The sequence below is a fragment of the Nyctereutes procyonoides genome, unplaced genomic scaffold (assembly GCF_905146905.1).
Source record: "Nyctereutes procyonoides isolate TBG_1078 unplaced genomic scaffold, NYPRO_anot_genome, whole genome shotgun sequence".
NCBI classification, from domain to species: domain Eukaryota; kingdom Metazoa; phylum Chordata; class Mammalia; order Carnivora; family Canidae; genus Nyctereutes; species Nyctereutes procyonoides.
In genome coordinates, this window is record NW_026575046.1 from 12,872,167 (window position 1) to 12,893,080 (window position 20,914).

General features: G+C 44.1%; 1 protein-coding gene across 8 annotated transcripts in view; it reads left to right on the top strand.

Annotated features, from left to right (window-relative positions):
• The window catches only part of PDZD2 (PDZ domain containing 2), a 358,960-nt gene that overhangs the window by 301,491 nt on the left and 36,555 nt on the right, over positions 1 to 20,914 (top strand). For all 8 annotated transcript variants that reach the window (XM_055325628.1, XM_055325629.1, XM_055325630.1 and 5 more), the window contains 6 exons: positions 7,252 to 7,363; positions 13,689 to 13,834; positions 16,737 to 16,856; positions 17,635 to 17,749; positions 20,423 to 20,496; positions 20,637 to 20,862. In XM_055325628.1, the coding sequence (XP_055181603.1) occupies positions 7,252 to 7,363; positions 13,689 to 13,834; positions 16,737 to 16,856; positions 17,635 to 17,749; positions 20,423 to 20,496; positions 20,637 to 20,862 (793 nt within the window). The remainder of the gene's footprint in view (positions 1 to 7,251; positions 7,364 to 13,688; positions 13,835 to 16,736; positions 16,857 to 17,634; positions 17,750 to 20,422; positions 20,497 to 20,636; positions 20,863 to 20,914) is intronic.

Below are 20,914 nucleotides of genomic sequence, written 5' to 3' on the forward strand. Positions count from 1 at the left end.
TCATATCAAATAAAGACCAGCTGACAAAAATATTCTTCTCTAAATACAATTCAGTCTGTGGCGGTCATTTAGAGTCCATGACCGTGAATTTAAACTCAGCTGGCAAAAATAAATAAATAAATAAAATAAACTCAGCTGGCAGTAATCTTCCTCCCAGCCCGGATGGGTAAAATCAACTTGGTTCTACTAAAGTGCTTTTTTTGGTTTATATTCAAAATCTTCTTAATTTGCGTTTGCACTCTGAGATGGAAGTTGAGGGCTCCCTGACGCACTGCGTTGGGTGTGGACTGTGCTTCTGACAGAGCTGCTGTGTTCTTGGGTGCAGGCATTTTCAGTCCTGGGCCACGTTTCCGGTTCCACTACCTCTTAGCAGTGCTTCGACTAGAGAAAGCTGCCTTTCTCCTCCCCCATTTATTCAGCTGGAAAAACACCCTCTGCAGATTCATGCACCAGGCCGGCTGTCATGATTCTGCAGCTCACGCCCCTGAAGAGCCAGTCAGGGCTAATACTCCTGCCACCTGCTCCTTGAGATTGGTCTTTCCCCAGGCTTTGAATGCTCCAGGGGTTGAGCAACAAGGCTTTCTGCTACGTATTTTGGGGGGTAGTAATTGGATACGCCTCTAGAGTTTCATATCCATCTCCTTTTGGGAAGACTCACTTGAGTTCCTGTTTAACCTGCTGTTTAGACGGACTCCTTTCTTCTTTCATAAGCCCTGCTTGCCGGGCCTGGGTGCCTTTTTTTTTTTTTTTTTTTTTTAACTTCCCCTGTTCCTTTGCTTTCTAACATAGATTTTTTTTTTTCCCCTAAAATACTGTTCTAGATTCTGGCCAAGGGGCTCATTATTGTGAAAGATACAGAATCAGGGACTCTTCTGTTTTCCAACGTATCCTTTGTTCTTATGCATCTTGACCACCACCACCTCTGCGTTGCCTAATTCCACCCAGGAAATTTTCTCCCACTTGACCAACATCAACTTCTGGCCTATTATCATCCTGCCTGGCTCCCCTTGGTTTGTCTCATGGTTGCTTCCTTTCCAGTCCTAATCTCATACATTTCTCAGGCCACCTCCATCAGGCCAACAAAAATAACTGTGTCCCTTTAAAACTGACCCAAGGATTGTTTAAATCTCTTCCTGGGCTTCTTCACCCTTCACCTTTAAATCTGCCTGAACTTTCTGATCCCTCTTGATACAGCTGTCCCAAATCCACTTACTCAAGCTCTGCAGTTTTTAAATCACCTCTTATTGTCTTCTGGGCCTGAGATCTCCATAGGAGCATCATTGCATCCTGCTCCCTGTGGGTTTGCCTCTTATTCTCGGGTGGATTTCCTTAAACCCCAGTCACGCCCTCCAATCTAGTAAAAACTAAAGTGTCTCCCCACTCATGTGACGCCCACTTTACTTGTGGTCAGGAGCTGGCCTCCTGGACTTCACAGTCTGTTCTCCCCTTCACACCTGCACAGCCTGGTGTCTGAGATCTCTGCTTTTCCTTTACGGAAGCCTCACTCTTCCTCTAATTAATCATGGGTTCCTTTATTGTCTCTCTGTCACCGCTTCTACTCTAAGGCCAGAGTGTGTTCTCAGATCATCCTTGGTGTCCTGTGCAAAGCTGGCTTCCAGAAGCATGCATTTCCAGGTACATGCATTTGAAACTGTCTTCTTAGCTGTTAGGTTTGCAGTAATTTTATGGAGCTTTTTTCTCATCACAAATCCAGCAAGATGGCATATTCATACCCGGTCGCCATTTGTCTTGTTGCTTTGTTCATTCATTGAATGTGCTACCGTTTGTAGGTAGGAAGTTAAACACTTTGATCTCTGCAGTCCAGAGCTATGATCACAGTCTGTGTAATCATCAAATCTAGAGGCAGCCTCAGCCTTGGTGGGGAGAAAGCTTGAGGTGTTCTGTTTCGGCTGAAGCGTCACAATACCTCTATGATCCATGTTAGGTACTTGCTAGTACTCTCAAGTGCACTGTCATTTAGTCCTCATGATAACCTCATTAGTCACCAGGTAATTTTAACCCTTTAAAAATAAATACTGTTGTTGGGGCACCTGGGTGGCTCATTCGGTTAAGCCTCTGACTCTTGATCTCAGGGTCGTGAGATGGAGCTCTGGGTTGGGCTTTGTGCTCCGCGTGAAGCCTGCATGAGGTTCTCTCTCTCCTTCTTCCCCTCCCTGACCCCTCCTCCGCACCTGCACACATGCACACAAGCTCTCTCTGAAATAAATCTTTTTTAAAAAATAAGTACTAAAAAATACTGTTGTTTCTATTTTACATAATGAAAAGCCACCTCTGATGCCAATGTTCTATTTATGTATTATGGGCACAATCCATGTCACTGCCTGTAGTACACGGAAATTACATGATGCCTGGCAGGTGCTGTCCCTTCGTTCAGAGAGTGGGGCAGTTGTTCGCAGTTGCTGGTTAAAGCCCCTACATGGCGATGCAGAGCTGCATGCTGGTAACAGCCCTCTCTCATTCGGGGGCTGACAGGCGATGGTGAGGCAGCAGGAACCTCTGTTTTCCTCTCTAGAGTACGCTCGTAATTACCGCTGGGCCCCGCATCTCCTGTGGCAGCCGGCTCTGTTGGGTCCAGGGCAGCAGTGAACTCCAGAGGCCCAGGCCCTGCCCCTCTTCCATAAGCCCGAGCCTCCACGTGCTTTACTGACTCTCCAGGTGATCCTGTTGCACACCAAAGTTTGTCCAGGTCATTCCCGAAGCCTGGGAGTCTCCTCGAAATCAGATCCATTCTAAATACCTGCATCAGCCACTTTCCACTCTCACCACCGCTTTGGCCTCACTACATGCCCGCGTCCAGACACCCTTTATTGGCAATTCCTGAGCTTTTAAGGGTCTCTGTTCAAACTGGGCTGCTTTTTAGCTTTCTCCGATCCCAGCTTAGCATTCAGTTTTCTCAAGTTGGATCCATACCATGTGTTCATCTGCTCACTGGTTTCCAGAATTTTGTTGCTGTTGTCTTCTGTTCTCTTTTGCCCTGTGGGATTATGTCTTTCATTTTAAAATCTCTGTCATTTGAGTGTGCTTTCAAATGAGGAGAGGGGGGAAAAGAGGGAAATCTGCCATCTTTAATCAGAAAAAGTATCTCTTGGGAAACCTGGGTGACTCAGTAGTTGAGCGTCTGCCTTCAGCTCGGGGCATGATCCCCGGTGTCCTGGGATCAAGTCCCGCAGGGATCAAGCCCCACATTGGGCTCCCTGCATGGAGCCTGCTTCTCCCTCTGCCTGTGTCTCTGCCTCTCTCTCTCTGTCTCTCTATCTCTCATGAATAAATAAGATCCTTAAGAGAAAAAAAAAAAGAAAGAAAGAAAACTATCACTTAATTATTACATCAAACCCCGTCTTTCCAAGGAGGACATTGATGTTCAAGGAGGATAACTAATATGCTAATAATCCTGGGTTTTGTATCCAGGCAGCTAGGTTCTTAACCATTCTGCTCTACTACCTCACCATAAAACCAGAAGCTAAAGAGTCTTCTTCAGTGAGAGAGAATCTCATAGGCCACCAGTGTAGAAAATACTATTCCAAACAGAAAGGTTCTAACTTGGAAATTGGCAAATTACATTAGATCCCATTAATATAATGGCATTGTTGTATAACACATGAATTAGAAATTGCTGATGAATAATAGATTATACCAGCTGAACCGAAGGCTTTCCAGGAGAACTTTTTGCACATTTCTTTTTAGAATGACTAAAATGACATCATCCCCAAAACAGTTTGATTTGTTCTGTGCATCTAAAGAAATAATACAGTAAAGGGACTCTAGAATGTGGACATTTTCAGACAATAGTCACAAGACTGAAGAGAGGCATGCTGTAATCAAAATTGCACTTTGTGGGGTGCCTGGGGGGCTTAGTGGGTTAAGCATCTGCCCTCAGCTCAGGTCATGATCCCAGAGTTCCCAGATCAAGCCCAGCATCATCGAGCTCCCTGCTCAGTGGGGAGTCTCCTTCTCCTTCTTCCCCTCCCCCAGCTCATCCCCCTCCCTCAAATAAATAAAATCTTTTTTAAAGAATTGCACTTTGTATGTCACTACCTGTTCCTTGAGTTACAAACCACCTAAAATCACGACAGACCGTTTTCTGTTACAAGAAGAAAAGGTTCTGTTTAAATTCAGAATCCTGTGCGCTCTCAGCGGGTTCTGAAATAAGATTGTGCTTCTGCCTTGAGCTCAACAGTGTACCATTGGCACCTCTTTGAGATATCTCCGGGTCCATTCTGGTTGGTTTTAGTTACAGGCTTTTGGTAGTAATATAACACACACCGTCTTTAGAGTAAGATTCCGTTGGTGTAAGAACTGGTATTGGCATTTTATAGATCATGGAAACCAAATGTCATCTCATTCTTTGGTGCATTTGAGATATAAAAAAAAAAAGTGATTCCTTAAGGCTGTGATTCTCTTCTAAACCGCCTCTCTCAGATTCTGAAAATAAAGAAGAGTTGGCTGCAGTTGGGCTCATATCACAAGAACACAGATTTGACACAGTACGTGTTTGGTCTTGTAAAACTACACCACTCATCTTGCACTCTTATTCTCTGCACACATGAGATCTAGCCTGGATCTAGGACATATGTTATAAACAAAAAGGTGTTACTTAAGGGTCTCTGTTAATCTCCTCATCTGTCGATGGAGAGAATATTTTTTACCTTGAGAAACATGCTTGCCTGTGAACATTAAATGGGAAGCATTTCAGGTATATGAACTATACTGTATGGTGTTGATTATCCAAAGCAATAACGTAATTAAAAAGCATCTAAGGATGGAGGGAGAGAAAATCCTAGTGAGGCATGAAGCTGGAAATCGGGAGACTGAGGAGTCGCAGCCTTGCCTGTAACGAGTTGGAAAGCCTTGGGCAAGTCACTTTCCTTTCTGCTACTTCTATGAGGGCTTATGCCGTCTTCAAAATTCCTCTGATTGCCTGAAAAGCTGAGGCCACGCTGGAAAAGCAGGAAAATGGAAGAAGGAAACTTCGTAAGTTGCCTGAGATTGTTTTCTTCCCTTGACACGAGCTCCTCAGACATGCCTTCCGATGGTCTGGGCCTAGGCCGCCCCAGAGCAATCCACTCCCTGAATGGGCGCCAAGGAGGTAATGACCTGCAAGCTGAGGAGTATCTTTCCCCGTGGGCTGTTAGCTTGGGTCAGGCGGTATGAGAGCAAGAACCAGGCAACTTAGCCCAGTCCCAAGTAATTGCTATTTACAGTCTGGAGACAGGCTCTTTCCATAAGCCTTTAAATTAAGCAAAGGAGTCCAGGGGAGGCCCTGCCGCCTCTCTCTGGGTTATTCCTATTTGCATGGCTCCTCCTCTGCCCCGGTTCTCTGGCGGGTCTTCAAGAGGGTTCTTTTGCACTGGGTGTGAATTAAATGTTACAGTTTGGGGTTGGGAAAGACCTCCCTCTTGAGGATCTCTACAATCATCCTGAGGATTCCACTCCTGCCTTTACTTCATAATTTAAACCTGGAGACCTGCCAATCCCCGACATTGTAATAAGGATTCACCAAATTTATCTTTGTTTAATATATCAGGATTCGTTTAATATATCAGGCCCCTTCCCCAGCTTGCCTGCCTCTCCTCATTTCTCAGACCTTTTTTTCCCCTTTCTCATCCAGAAAGATACTTGAACTTAAGGGAGAATTTTGCAAATCTCATATATTACATAGAAGATTTACATATAGCGGTGTCTGGCTGGCTCAGTCTGTGGAGCATGCCACTCTTGACGTCGGGGTCATGAGTTGGAGCCCCACGGTGGGTGTGGACCTACTTAAAATACAAAAAAATTGGGATCCCTGGGTGGCGCAGTGGTTTAGCGCCTGCCTTTGGCCCAGGGCGCAATCCTGGAGATCCGGGATCGAATCCCACGTCGGGCTCCCGGTGCATGGAGCCTGCTTCTCCCTCTGCCTGTGTCTCTGCTTCTCTCTCACTGTGTGCCTATCATAAATAAATAAAAAATTAAAAAAAAAGAAATATATATATTTAAAAAAATACAAAAAAATTATCTATATATTTTAAAAGATTTACATATAAACAATTCTTAGGAGGAGGTGGGGTTTACCTGGGAGATTACTGTTACTGCTTTTGCATTTTCACATACTGAATTTGATATGCAATGTGTAATTTTTATTATCAGTTAACATTCAGGATTTGGGGTGGCTTTTTTTAAAAAAAACATTATAATTATGTGACTTTCAAAGACTATAAAATGTCAAAGGGTATCTTCTATGTCTTTTTAAATTGATATATGTTTCTTCACATGAATCCTACCTATTTTCATTAATATGACTTTTTCCCTTTAGAATCTCAAAGGAAAATAAAATTTCAGAGATTTTTTAAAAATTTGTTCATTCATGAGAGACACACAGAGGCAGAAGGAGAAGCAGGCTCCCTCTGGGGAGCCTGATGCAGTACTCGGTCCCAGGACCCCAGGATCACAACCTGAGCCAAAGGCAGATGCTCAGCCACCCAGGTGCCCCAGAAAATAAAATTTCAAATTTTCAAGTTCATTGTTTGATGTATCTCATAAGTTTTGTACATATAAATATACCTCCCAAATTTTTTATACACACTTTCAAGCATTTAAGTCTCCCCTTCCTCTCTAATAAATGTAGTTTTTTGTTGTTGTATTTTAGCATGTTTGGCTTTTCTCAGATAGAGGACTCTGCAGACCTTGGGACCTTTCTTTCTGCATCACCTCTTGGGGTCTGATAGCATAGACATCATACAATGTACAGACGTGTGGGCTGACTTTATGGGGCTACCTGCATGTGGCCTGAGCAGTGCTTAATCAGTACTCAGGGGTGTAGCACAGTCTGGTGGACCCAAGGGGTGTAGTTATTTGGCCGCCCCAAAATTAACATTTAACTGTATTTCAGAATTGAGTTTAAATTTCTGGTTTAATATTTCTTGCAACTTGCACTGTAGGAAAAAGCACTAGCCCGCAAGTCAAGAGACCTGTCATTGTGGCTTTTGTGACCACTTGGGTGACCTTGACCAACAAGTTTCCTCCAGAAATGAAATGGCCTCTGGGTGGGGGCTGCTGGGGAGGAACTTGCCAGCATAAGGCTGTATGGTTCCAGGTTATCTGAGGGGCTGTGCTTTGATCCCGGGAACCTTTTTTCCTCACGTGATTACCTCTATTGCTGCTCTTCAAGCCTGGAGATGGCTTCTGGGAGGGGATCTCATCGGTGATTGCAAGCCAGCCTCTGCCATCAGCTTGGTGCTCTCTGCGTTTCAGATGCCTGGGACGGATGAGCCCCAAGATTCATGCGGCCCCGACGAATCCAAGGGAAACCTGGAAAGTCCCAAGCAGGGCAGCAGCAAAATGAAGCTCAAGACTCGTCTTTCAGGTGAGTGGAACTCTCTGCCGGATATGGCCTGTCTGAAAGTGAACTTCTAGCCTCAGGAGGGCAAAGATCAAGTCATTAACAGAATGAGCTCTTTTTTTCCCCCTTACAGCCTCAAAATTGTTTTTCCCTTAGATAGTGCATATGCCCCGAGCATAAAACCTCACTCAGCCTGGCTGCCCACTTGAATATTTTTATTTGAGTCATAATGAAGTGAATGTCAACATCTCCGTTTGTCTCTGCTCAAACCTAAATTTCCTGTGTGTGTATGGTTCATTTACTTCCACAGGACTTCAGGTGACCCATGCACCGTGGAATATTCCTAGTGGCCTCTTCCTGGCAAATGTCCCTCTCCCCTCAGTCCACCAGAACCAGGGGCAAAGAGCTATTTACTTCATATTAAATCTGCATCTCAATGAAGCAGGCGGAAAAATGGGATGGGAGTTGCAGCTCCGGGAACAAAGAGATCTCACAGTTCCTGGGTAAAGCCTCGCAGCAGCTGGCCCGTGCCCTGAGATATCAGAAAGGGAGACAGAACATAAAGACTTCTAACTCTGGGAAATGAACTAGGGGTGGTGGAGGGGGAGGAGGGCGGGGGGTGGGGGTGAATGGGTGACGGGCACTGAGGGGTACACTTGACGGGATGAGCACTGGGTGTTATTCTGTATGTTGGTAAATTGAACACCAATAAAAATTAATTTATAAAATTTAAAAAAAAAAAAGAAAGTCAGTGTTGAAAGCAGAGGTCATGTGTGCAGGGACCCGTTATGAGCCGTGGGTCCTAGGCACTGACTCCCCAATGGGTTCTTTCCCCATTCAACACACACACAACCTGAAACATATTTTGTGGCTGCATCCGGATGAAGATACAAGCTGGGCTCTTTGTGATCTCTTCATTGCTGTGATGCTTATACTTAAAACTTTCTTGTGGGCCCTCGGTGCTGTGTCTACTGGCCCGACGGACAAGCCAGCCCTGGCCGCCTACACACCAAAGACCTCTCATGTGACCTCGGGCCTGTTATTTCAAGCCCCTGAACTGTTACTGCCTCACCTGAAAAAAAGGAGATAATAATCCTGGCCTTGCTGGGGTGAGCAGATTAGACAGACAGACAGACAGGCAAAGCACAGAAAAGCAGCCACGGTTTGTTAACATGCAAAAAATTGTCAGTCTCCTCTTCCAGACCAGTTGGTGCGGAGGGGTGGTATCTGTGCCTGCCAACCAGGACCCCCACCCCCACCACCACCACCTGCCTGGCCCTCTCCTGAGTTATTCTCAGGTAAAGCAACCGGTATAGGACCATGAAATACATCTGTTTGTTGGAACAAACCCGAGTAACAAAGTGAATTGGTTTGTATTCGTAACTCCTGTTATTAGGCGGTGTATGTCTAAACATGGGTCTGTGACAAACCAGAGGCTGGGAAGTCGGAGGGCAGACGTTGTGCCAGAGGTCCTCATGTGGGGGGAATGGCCAGCTCCCCTGCAGCCCCCAGGATCAACTGAGAGAAATACACTTAATTCCTACACATATTTGGGGCCTGTGAGTCTCAGGGGCACAACGAATGGAGATCTTTAGGTCCGTTGTCTTAGCAGAGTTAATCAACACCTTATACGGTTCTCAGGGGGGCCACAGAGCTTTGGGGGGAGTACCAGGGACCTTTGAAACCCATGCTGTTACATTCCTCGTTTTATGGATGAGACCAGAGAGTTTAGGGAATCCCAAAGGTCGCTCATTCCGTGCCAGCAAGATCACCTGCCTCGCAGGCAGTTCTTACCCACCCCTCTGCTTCCTGTGAGTCTTGAAGAGAATCCTACTCTAGTAGAGTCTGGGGCTTTCTAGATACAGACATGGGGAGGGGCATGTAGCTGGGAGCCTTTCAGATCATAATTCTCTGACACTCTTCCTACTATTAATTTAGAACAAGTGGCACATTCAGCGGAGTAGTAGATCCACAGGTGGCTACTGTTTGCCACAACTGGATGTCACCCTCTTTCTGTCCTCCCCAGACACCTGGGACCCCAGTAAGCAAATCTGTATCCCATGCATGAAGCCAGGGAGGACCGTGTTCAGTTCCCAGCTCTGCCATGACTGGCTGTGTGATGTGAGACAAATGACTCAACGTCTCTGGGTCTCTGTTTCTTCATGTGTGAAGTGAGGATAATAATGTACATTTATTCTGCGAATCGGTCAGTATACGGTCTCAGTTGAAAGATGGGGTTTAGAGAATGAATGTGGCACCGGCCCTCCAGAATGTGGCTGTCACAGCCCACCCCACGTGATAGCTGCCCCCCTTGTACCACTGCCATCATTGACATCACGTTCATCATCATCATTTTTGCAACCTTCTTGTAATTGGTGTCCCCCCCTTTCCCTCTCAGGAGGGGAAGATGCTTGAACAGATTCAGACAAGCGTATTCTTGAGAACTTGTAGACCATGATAAGGCACCCACGAGAGGTTCGAAGATGGAAGGCTCTCTGGGTTGTGGCGCTCAGGGGAGGCATCAAGAGGACACAAGATTGAGGAGACCCAGTGCCCTGGCAAGACTTGAGAGAACCCACAAGGAAGCAAACGGTGGTCTAGACGAGGAGAAAGTGCACAAGAGATGCTTAGGGAAAATGGGGGGAAATTGGTTAGTCTTTGGCAACTGCTCCTCCTCGGCTCCCTGAAAGAGCCAGTGACCAACCAGGAACAGGCTGAGCCCAGCAGAGCCCATCAGTGAGATTAGGGCTAAGCCCCCCCCCCCCCCCCCAGGGTGGGAGACGATGGTGCCAGCAAAGCGAAGTTAAATGTCAAGCAATATTTATAGGCTCCCCAGTTTTGGAAAGGATGCGGGAGGAGGACAGATCGTCTCCTTTGAGAATCAGCAGGCTACAGCAACGAATTCATGCAGCAGGACAGCGGGAGATAAGGCTGGAAAAGTAATTGGAGGCCTTGTGACAGAGGCTTGCGGAACCGGGTCTTCAGTCAGTGCTGTGAGATATGTTCAGTCTAAAGACTTTTGAATACGGGAGATTTTAATGTGATCAACTGCTAATTTGTCTGTCCTGTAAACTTGGATACTTCTTTCGTATTTTCTACAAGTGAGTCACTCTGGTGGTATTCACGTATCAGCCTATTATCTACAGACACTACCGTATGTGGTTTCTCTTCTGTTGAGGCAAGTGCCTCCCTGTCAGCTCAACCGGCACTTTCTTCTAATAAATCTTTTTCAGATGAGTAAGCCTGCCAAGATGGATTAATCTGGCCATGAATTAGTAAGTCATGAATTATTAAGGAGGTTCTGTAAAGAAGTTCCAGCCATTTCCACTAAGATTTTTGCCTCGTCTAGCTCCAAAATGACTATAGCGATTTTATGGAACATTTTCCCTGATAGTCTAACCTGAATTTTCCTTACTTCGCACTTCCTTTTTTGCCAGCAGGGTTCCCTTTTAATTTTGGTATTTTTGATTTATCCATGTTAATGCCTTAGGTTTGTGATCTTTTTAAATGGAAATTTCTCTTTGATTGCAAAGGAGTTCCAGGTGTTTGAAAACCTGTATCACAAAGTTAATATGTAGCTTTTGAAACACCAAGCTTTTAGCGATGTGCACCTTAGTATAACTGCATCAGCACTCTTCTAACTTTTCATCACCACCAAAAACTCAATATATATTTTTTAAAAAGAGTACAGAATCATCCTGTTTTATTCCGTGAAAAACTTTCTGAGAAATGTTTAGGTAAACTGAATTTTAGGTGATCAAATGAAATATAGTCTGGGAGAACTTGGTATTAAAGAATCTGTATGTGTATATAGCTATACACACACACACACGGGTATATATGTCATTTATAACACATCATGTAAACATTGTAAGGTTATAGCTATGATGTGATCAAGCCATCGTTTAAGATTACAGCCCTTAAATTTTCTTATTTTAAAATGGTGTATAATAAAAACTAGGTATTGATAAAGATGTCTTTAAAAATTACTATAAAAGTTTCTTTAAAAAAAAAAAAAAAAAGGATGTCATGACAGACACAGAGAGAGGCAGAGACACAGGCAGAGGGAGAAGCAGGCTCCATGCAGGGAGCGTGATATGAGACCCGAACCTGGGAATCTGGGATCAAGCCCTGAGCCAAAGGCAGGTGCTCAACCGCTGAGCCACTCAGGCGACCCACTATAAAAATTTCTTAAGACACAAAAGTTTTGGGGGCCTGGGTGGCTTCAGTCAATTAAGCATCTGCCTTCAGGTCAGATCACAATCCCAGCGTCCTGGAATGGAGCCATGCCTTGGGCTCCCTGCTCATTGGAGAGCCTACTTCTCTCTCTTCCTCTGCCCTCCTCCTGCTTGTGCTCTCTCTCTCAAGTAAATAAATAAAATCTTTTTTTTTAAAGATTTTATTTATTTATTCATGAGAGACCCACAGAGAGAGAGGCAGAGACACAGGCAGAAGGAGAAGCAGGCTCCTCGCAGGGAGCCCGATGTGGGACTCGATCCCAGGACCCCAGGATCACGCCCTGGGCCAAAGGCAGATGTTCAACTGCTGAGCCACCCAGGCGCCCCAATAAATAAAATCTTTAAAAAAAAAATACAAAAATTCTAATCATAAAGGGAGAAATAAAATTACAAATTTTTGCTATCTAAAAATACCATTAAGACATGGAGAAGATAATTACAATACGTAGATCTCATGAAGGACTCATATCCAGAACATTATTAACAATAAAAAAAACACCTATAAGTCAACACCAAAAAAGACAGAAACCCAATAAAAGAATAAGCAAAACAGGATTTTACAACTTTATCAAATAATAATAATCGGCACTTTACAACTTCACAAAAGAAAAAAAAGCCACTCTACAAATCTACAAAAGTAAAACAACCAATGAATATTTGAAAGACACTCAGTCTCATTAATCATCGGTGAAATGTAATTTGAAAACCACAACGAGGGGCCCCTGGCTGGCTTGGTCAGTGAGTAGTGCGTGGGACTCTTGATCTTGGGACTGTGGGTTCAAGCCCCATATTAGATGTGGAGATTACTTGAAAACAAAATCTTTTAGAAAAAAAACCCACAGTGAAATGTAATTATATATCCATGAGAATGGCTAAAATTTTAAAAACTGGTACCACTAAGTATGGCAAGGATGTGGGGAAACCAAGACTCACACACCATGGTGTTACAGCATTGGTAAAGGTAGTTGTATACCCGTAACTCAGCAACTCTACTCCTAGGTCCACACCCCACTGATAGGACTTGTATCAGAATGTTCCATAGCAGTATATTCTAGATCAAGGATCAGCAAGCTACCACCCACAGCTATATTTGTATGGACCACAAGCTAGAAGTGCTTTCTGTATTTCCGGTGGGTTGTTTAAAAAAAAAAAAAAAAAGATGTTCAGAGAATATGCAGCAGAAACCATCTGTGGCCCATAGAGCCTAAAACATTTACTATCTGGCCTTTACCCAAAAAAGAAAAAAAAAAGTTGTTGCCCTTGTTCTAGATCTAAAACTGGAAACAAAACAAGTGTTCATCAGCAACAGACCGGATAACCAAATAGTGGTAAGTTTATACAATGACAGTAAACAGAAATGGATGAACAGACTATTAGCAACAACATGGAGACGTTCACAAACCGATGCTAAGAACAAGGAGCCAGATATTTTAAAAAGATACATGTCTACGTCTTCACTTATATAAACTTCAAAAATAGGCAAAAGTAATCTATGATGTTGGAAGTCAGGATAATGGTTACCATGGTTGAAGGGTGGTTAGTGGCACTAAAGTGGCTTTTGGGTTCCAGTAATATTCTATTTCTTGGTCTGAGTGTTGGGTTTTGGAACGTTCACTTTGTGAAATTTCATGGAACTGTACACTTATGATGTGTGTATGTCCCTGTAAGTTGTTCTTTAATAAAAAAAAGTTCATTTGAAAAGTAATTTAATGAAAAAAAAAAAAACACCTGCCCAAACAATGAAACTATACCAACCACACGGTAATGTTCCTTCCTCACTAGAAAACCATCTACTGATAGATTCTCACTGTTGTCTATTGCCTTATCAACCCCGGCTACGTCTTACTTGGACGAAACATAAACATCTCCTATATCCAGTCTGGTCCCTTCAAAGGACTGGCACTTTCTTCATAATCTGGCATTAATGGCCCCAGCTGAGGCAGAGCTTATTGGTAGAAAGTGATGAGCTCAGTGCCTAGAGAGTATTAAACACCAGGCCTTCTGAAAACCACGAAGTGTGGCTGTGAATGCAACAAGTTTATGCCTGTGGTGCTCTCATAAGATTCTTTCCATCCCATATCACACCATGTTTTTCTCCATGTTTTTACAAGGGGGTGTACACCGTCTAGAGTCTGTTGAGGAATATAATGAGCTGATGCTGCGAAATGGGGACCCGCGGGTCAGGATGTTGGAAGTCTCCCGAGATGGCCGAAAGCACTCTCTTCCCCAGCTACTGGACTCTACGGGAACATCACAGGTAGTACAGTACCATGGAGCCTTTTTGTTTTCTCAGAGTTGCCCGGTTAGGGATGTAAGAGCATGTTTCCACCCCTGGGTCTCTAGGCTTTCTTTTACTCCTCCAGAGACCAACAAGAGCATCCATGTTGTGAAGAACAACATGTGTGTGGGCAGGAGTATTTGAGACCAGAGATGTAGCAGAGAGAGTAAGGTCTATCCACGGAGGTTAGGAGGAAGTCAGCCTAGGATTTGAAAACTGTAGAGAAAAATAATCCTTTGTTGGATCTTGACAGCTTGATCCCCTTCCTACTGTATGTTTTGGAACTGAGAACTGCTTTCAACTGCCAGGAGACAATGGCGCCTCATGGTCTGTGGTCAACCACCATTGCTTGTTTAGTGGGCGCGTCAGGTGTCAGCCTAACTACTGGGTGGGTGGGTGGGTGTTGGGTCACGTAAAAGAGGAAGAGAGTGCATGTATGTGCCTACTGTGTCTGGGATCTTACCTGTTACACAGTAACGAGTCAAATAGGCAAGGTCAGAGGGGCTGCGGGTAGGGGTGAAATAGGTGGTGATGTTAATATTCCAGGGCCTGCTCCAGAAGGGTCGGGGCTCCATAATTCTTCACAGGGCTCTTCCTCAATTATATCATCCTCAACTTAGTTCAAAGTGGGTAGAGAGGTCCTAACCAAGTTGAGGGCAGCCTCAATCTCTGGGGAACTCGTGGGGTGTTCTTTCAGTCCTGGCACCATCAGCCAGAATGCTCTAGAGAAACCATTGGCTTCTTGTCTACAACGGAACAGACATGGAGGCAGACGGTGGCAGCAATGACATCCATAAGCCCATGTAGACTCCTAGTCAGTAGAGTTATGAAGGACCTACAGCAGGTCATCTGGGTCGGGTCTTACTTTTGGTGTGTTGTCACCATTTTACAGACAGGCCGATGAATCTCAAAGACAGTGAGTATTCCGCCCAAAGTGATAGGCCACAAGCACTGTGAACAAAGTTTTACCTACCCAGTAAAATAAGTGCCCATGTTCCAGAGGCAGTTGCTGATCAGGCTATTTTGTGTGGAATCTACCCAAAGACAACTTGAGTTGGGACTTGGAGAAAAAGCAGAGCAAAAAACCTGCGTGGGTCCTGATTAAAGTTCCTCCAAACCCGTGACTGGAGACAAGCCTGTGGCCTGCTCAGAATAATCCAACTGGACCAGCAGAGTCAGGGGGTGGATCAGAAAGTTGTAGGCTCCGTCGGTTAGTGCAGAAAATGAGAGAGGGTTTCCTGCCATCACAGCCAAGGAGGCCTAGCACTGAGGCGATTTCTGAACTGACCTGCCGAGAAGCCCGACCACATTTATAGCCCAGAAATACCTGTTTCTAATGAGGCTTCTAGAAAGCACAGGCTAATAAAGATTTTAGAGGAAAGACTTTTCCCCCTCGTCCAATTGCCCTTTTTGTTTTCTTCTTCTTTTCTGCTGGGATCCCCCCCCCCTTCTTTTTGCTGGTTCTTTCTCCTGCCCCTACAGAGCATTGGCTAGAGTGGAGCTACCCAATACAGCTTTCTGCAGTGATGCAAGTATTTTATGTCTGTAAGGCCCTGTACGGTAGCCACGTGTGCCTACTGAGCATATGCAAAGTGGCTGGTGAGACCACCATAGGGGATGGCCACCGTATTAGACGGCAGAGTCTTAAAAGTGCACTGGGCGCCCTGAAACTCATCAGAACGATGAAACATGCAGGTCCCCACAGGCTCCCAAAGGGGAGCTGGAAGGAGGTGCGGCTGGAGACTGGTGGTCAGAGTTCCCTCACAAGTCCACACGTGAACCTCTGTAGTCAAGGGTTGAAAACCCATGGGCTGTGTCTGGCCATCTCCATGATGGTTTCAGTAAAAGGGTAGTAACCTTGCCAAGCCAACATTTTTTAAATGAATCAGAGTCTGGGAGGCCAGCATAGCTGGCAGATATTTTGTAAAACTGCATAATATAATTATTCTAAGCTGCCAGGAATACAAAAATATCATTAGCAGAAATCTCTCTACCTTTGGATGTAGAATGTACTAATTAAGGTTAGAAACTATTTTCTGATGTCTCTTTTCTCAGATTAAACACAAAGTGGTTTTTTTCTCTTTTTTGCTTATGCTGGAATACCTGTCTCGTTTAAGAGATTTATTATCCCAAGAAGCTAAATTGTAAAAGTGCTTTAGCAATAATCCCTTGTTTATGTTATAAATAGTGTACCCTGCTTACACACGTGTACACGTGGGTGATGGACAGGAAAGTGGCTGAGATTTGAGCTCCTACATGCCAGGAAGAGGGAAAGGGTGGCTTATGGAAAAGTATTTTATTTTCCAAATGTGAGGGGTTAGAACTGAAGTGGCCGCAGTTTGTCAGTGGGGTGTTTTATATGGAATAACAGTTGTCGGGCTTGCGGTTTGGGTTTTTTAAGAAACAAGGGCTTGGTACGTTTTTGGTTGAGTGAATTGAGCTGAAAATGGCAAGATACTTTCTATCCATGATTGTGAACTTGGGATGGGGATAGGAGCGGCTTCCAGGGAGAACTTGACCACAGGATAGCCGTCCTATGTCTCTGAGGCCTCTCGGTTTCTGGTTCCTGAATCCATTCCAGGAAGCAAGGAGGAAGATGTGTGGGGTACAGTCAAGAAAAGAGCAACACTGGGTGCTTGCAGCCTCCAAGCAGCTCCTTCTATGGAGAGGAAGGGATGCCAATCTGTGGAGGGGGGGCTGGGCCTCCAGAGGTATTGATCATGAACTTCTTTAAGCTGCTGGAGCAGAGAGGGAGCAGAGAGAAATGGCTGTCTCACCCAAAAACCACCTGAGATTTTCCAAATCTAAATATATTTTTATGCCAGAGGCCACAGAAGAGTAAATGAGACCATCCCTGACCTTGCCATGTGCTGACTTTTAGGAATACCACATTGTGAAGAAGTCCACTCGCTCCCTAAGCACCACTCAGGTGGAATCGCCTTGGAGACTCATTCGGCCGTCGGTCATCTCGATCATCGGGCTGTACAAAGAAAAAGGCAAGGTGAGGGCCTGCCTGCACACCATTTTGGCCCCCAAGTGAATGTTAGCGTGTATTTCTTAAATGGTTAACTTTATGGCTGTTTTTCTATGAAATAAAACATAAATTTGTCTAGATTGCCTAGATTTGAGTGGATTCCCTGGCCTCCTTTCCTGTGGGCTGCTGACTGAGGTGGCCATGCCCTTTGGTCCTTATGAGGGGAGTCACCAGCACCCGGGAGCTAGGGCACAGTTGCGGCTGGAGTAGAATGCTCCAATATCTGCCACTACTGAAAGAAAAGCCACCCCTGTAGCTTCAGGGGACATATTCCCAGTTATCCCTTTGAATGAATTTCATAGCATTGCCATTATCACAAAGAGAATAATACAAATAAGTTGATATTATACAAATATCAAAACATCCATTTTGATATTATACAAAATAGAAAGACCGACACAAAAGAGTAAAATAAATATGGCACCCGAATTGTGCAAAATGACTCTCTGAGGTATTAATCCATCCATGTGAAATTGTCGTTTTTGGAGACCAAAAGTTGTCAAATACTGGCAATTTCATATGTTTGAACCGAAAACTTTCTCCCTTTAGGGTAATGCATAGCTAATGCAATGCAAATAGATCTGAGGAAGGAAGTGGAGAAGGGAACATAAACTTAAATTTATAGCTGGTTAGCTTAACTCTGAGCCTAGCTGGGAAGGAGGCCTCAGTTATAGTGAAACAAGAACGGATGTCCTCAGTTAAATACTGCAATGACAACCTGGACCCCCTTTTGCTTGGGGTGTAGGGCCTTGGCTTTAGCATTGCTGGAGGTCGAGACTGCATTCGAGGACAGATGGGGATTTTTGTCAAGACCATTTTCCCAAATGGATCAGCTGCAGAGGATGGAAGACTCAAAGAAGGTAGGAGAAAGCCTCTCGGTGGTTCTCAGTGGTGGTGAGCTCTGATTCCATCAGAATCTGCCCCCTTGCAAGATGTGAAGCCAGTAGCACAGCAGCCAAGGATGTGGGCTTGGGGGGTCAAGGAGACCTCTGCTGAACCCCAACACTTACTACTACATCATAACCTTGAGCAATTGATGTAACTTGAGCCTAACTTTCCTCAGTTTGTAAACTTGTACTATTAATACCTATCTTGAGGAGTCCTTGTGGGATTAAATGAGATGATACCGGGAATGACTTGATGTTTTTTATTTGGGTCTTTAAGTGTCTGTCTTATCCCCTTGGTCCTTGAATCATGTTCCTTGCCTTGAAAATTCTTGAGAGCTTGAGGCCATTCTTGCCTCAGGGCCAGAGTCCATATACACCTTTTATATTCTCCATAGCACCTGCCATTTTGCCATGCACAAACCTGCTAAACAAGTGCTTTTTTTCCTCCCAGCTTTGTTGAGGTGTAATTGATCCATAACATCATGGAAGTTTAAGGTATACAACATGATGATCTGATAGCCACATAGATTGCAAAACCACCGGCACAATGAGTTAGCTAGCCACCTCCTCACATCATATGACGACTGTGTGCAGTGGCGGGAGGTATAAACATTTAAGATCCACCCTCCTAGGGGCAGCCCGGGTGGCTCAGCGGTGCAGCGCCGCCTTCAGCCCAGGGCTTGATCCTGGGGAACGGGGATCGAGTCCCACGTCGGGCTCCCTGCATGGAGCCTGCTTCTCCCTCTGCCTGTGTCTCTGCCTCTGTCTCTCTCTGTGTCTCTCATGAATTAATGGATAAAATCTTAAAAGAAAAAAATCTACTCTCCTAGAAATTTTCAGCTGGACAGCACACTACTGCTAACTATGGTCACCATGCTGGACATTAGATGCCCAGAACCTATTCTTGAGTCCTGATTTTTTTCCTCCCTTCTTAACACACTCCCTTCCTGAAATGATTAAATCACACTATTTGTAGTTACCTTCAGAAATACTGTGACTGATCAGTCCAGTTGACCCAAATTATAGATACTGTTATGTTCTGCTGACTTTTTTTTTAAGCTGGTAAGAGTCCTCCTTTTTCTAGGCAGAGCTACCCTAGGAGCCCATATGCTAATGATAAGACGTGATCAGGCTTATTTTGATGGACAGAATATTTATTTCTCTCTCTCTTAGAGGAAGAATTAACTCCCAGGTGATATTTGTGTCTAGTTTCAGAACGATGTAAAATTCTAACAGAGCATTTTTATAATGGACATGCCATGTGTTCATTTGATTGAAATTCATCCTGCAATACTGGTAGAATGGAGAAAAATGGAGGAAAAATCAGTAGTTGGTAAAGATTAATGGCACTTGATTCTCCTAAATACTATTTTTTCATACGTGTTCATTTACAATAAAGATAAGTCATTGGAATGGATTTTCAGCATGTAGAATGATCTTTTAAAAATCTTGTATAGGGATTTTGAAGAGCATGAGCAATCATTTTAATGACCATATCCTTTTCCCGTGTGGAAGCAAACCAAAAACCTCACCTAGTTAGGTGACTATTTTTAAACGGATTATTTCACTTATTTTATAACTTCTGTAATTGCGTTAAAGAGAAGCATATAACAAATGCATGGGGTACGGCTACATTTTCAAGCTCCTCTACGGGATTCCTTTAATGGGATACACAGTGTGCTCCTGGTTTTAGCTCCCCATGAGAGGTGAAAAGGTGTGTTATGCTTATTTGCACTTTGTTGTAGGTAAGGGAGGTCACTCTTTCGTTCCGCACTGCTGTATGGAATTCATCTGTTCTCTCAGAGGCCCCTTTATAGTGTTTTTGACGAACAGTTTTTCCAAAAAATAGACCATGTTACAAGAGTACAAACCAAAAACTAACTCTAATAAGTCAACAGGATGTCCTAGTTCTTTTATATTCCCAGCAGACACTGTCAACAGCTGGAAAAATGACCTGATTGTACCTTCTTGGGGTTGAAGATGAGGATGAGTCCAGGATAGTTTGAGAGAGAGAGAGAGAGTGAAAGAGCAACTTGGCATTAGCCCACAGTAGTCTCTTAGATAGAAACATGTAGTAATCGACCAACTTGATGCCTGAGAACCTGGAACAGCATCAAGAAGACCAGGCATCTAGACTATTTCTGGAGGCAGGGCTGCCATTCTTAAATAACATCTCAGAAGTGTTTTGTTTTGTGTTGTGCTGTTTTGCCTCTGTTAGTAAAACCATTTTCCACATCTCATGATGATTCCCCAAGCTCAAAAATCTTTCTTTTTGCGAATATAGAAGTGACTTTGTCTTCACATGTAGCTGTATTGCCAGTAGGCTTAAGTTTTTAAACAAACACTGTAAGGAAAGACTTAGGACTCGTTATTGCTCGTTAAAGCTTAGGACACCTATTATCAAACTTGGCAATGGCTAAAGAATAGTCTTGATACATCCCCTAGTTGTTTTCATTAAAGATGGAGGTACAGAAATACTGTGAAAGAATATGCATTGCTATTAGTTGTCCCATTTTGTGAAATTCCTGGGAGCTAAACTAATGAAAGCACTTCGGAACAATAAAAATCATTTTATAGAATTGTAAATCAGGTACCATATGCTATCCTCTTCTAAATGTTAATGTAATTCTCCTGTTTGGTCACTAGGGGATGAAATCCTCGACGTAAATGGAATACCAATAAAGGGCTTGACGTTCCAGGAAGCCATTCATACCTTTAAGGTAACAACATTCTTATTTAGCTCTTTTGTTTTATTTTTCTTCCTTTATTTCCTTCTGGTTTGGGTTTGAGATTTTTTTTTCCCCACCCTTCGACCTAGGAACAGTCTGAATGTTGTAGCCCTCCTCTCTTGTATTTTCAGCAAATCCGGAGTGGATTATTTGTCTTAACGGTACGCACAAAGTTACTGAGCCCAAGCCTCACGCCCTGCTCAACGCCCACACACATGAGCAGATCCAGCTCCCCAAACTTCAACACCAGTGGGGGCAGCTCTGCAACAGGCTCAGACGAAGGCAGTTCTTCGTCCCTGGGTCGGAAGGCCCCTGGGCCCAAGGACAGAATCGTCATGGAAGTAACACTCAACAAAGGTGATACCAGCACTTCCTCACTTTCATCGTATTCTCTCGTGTAACAATGTGT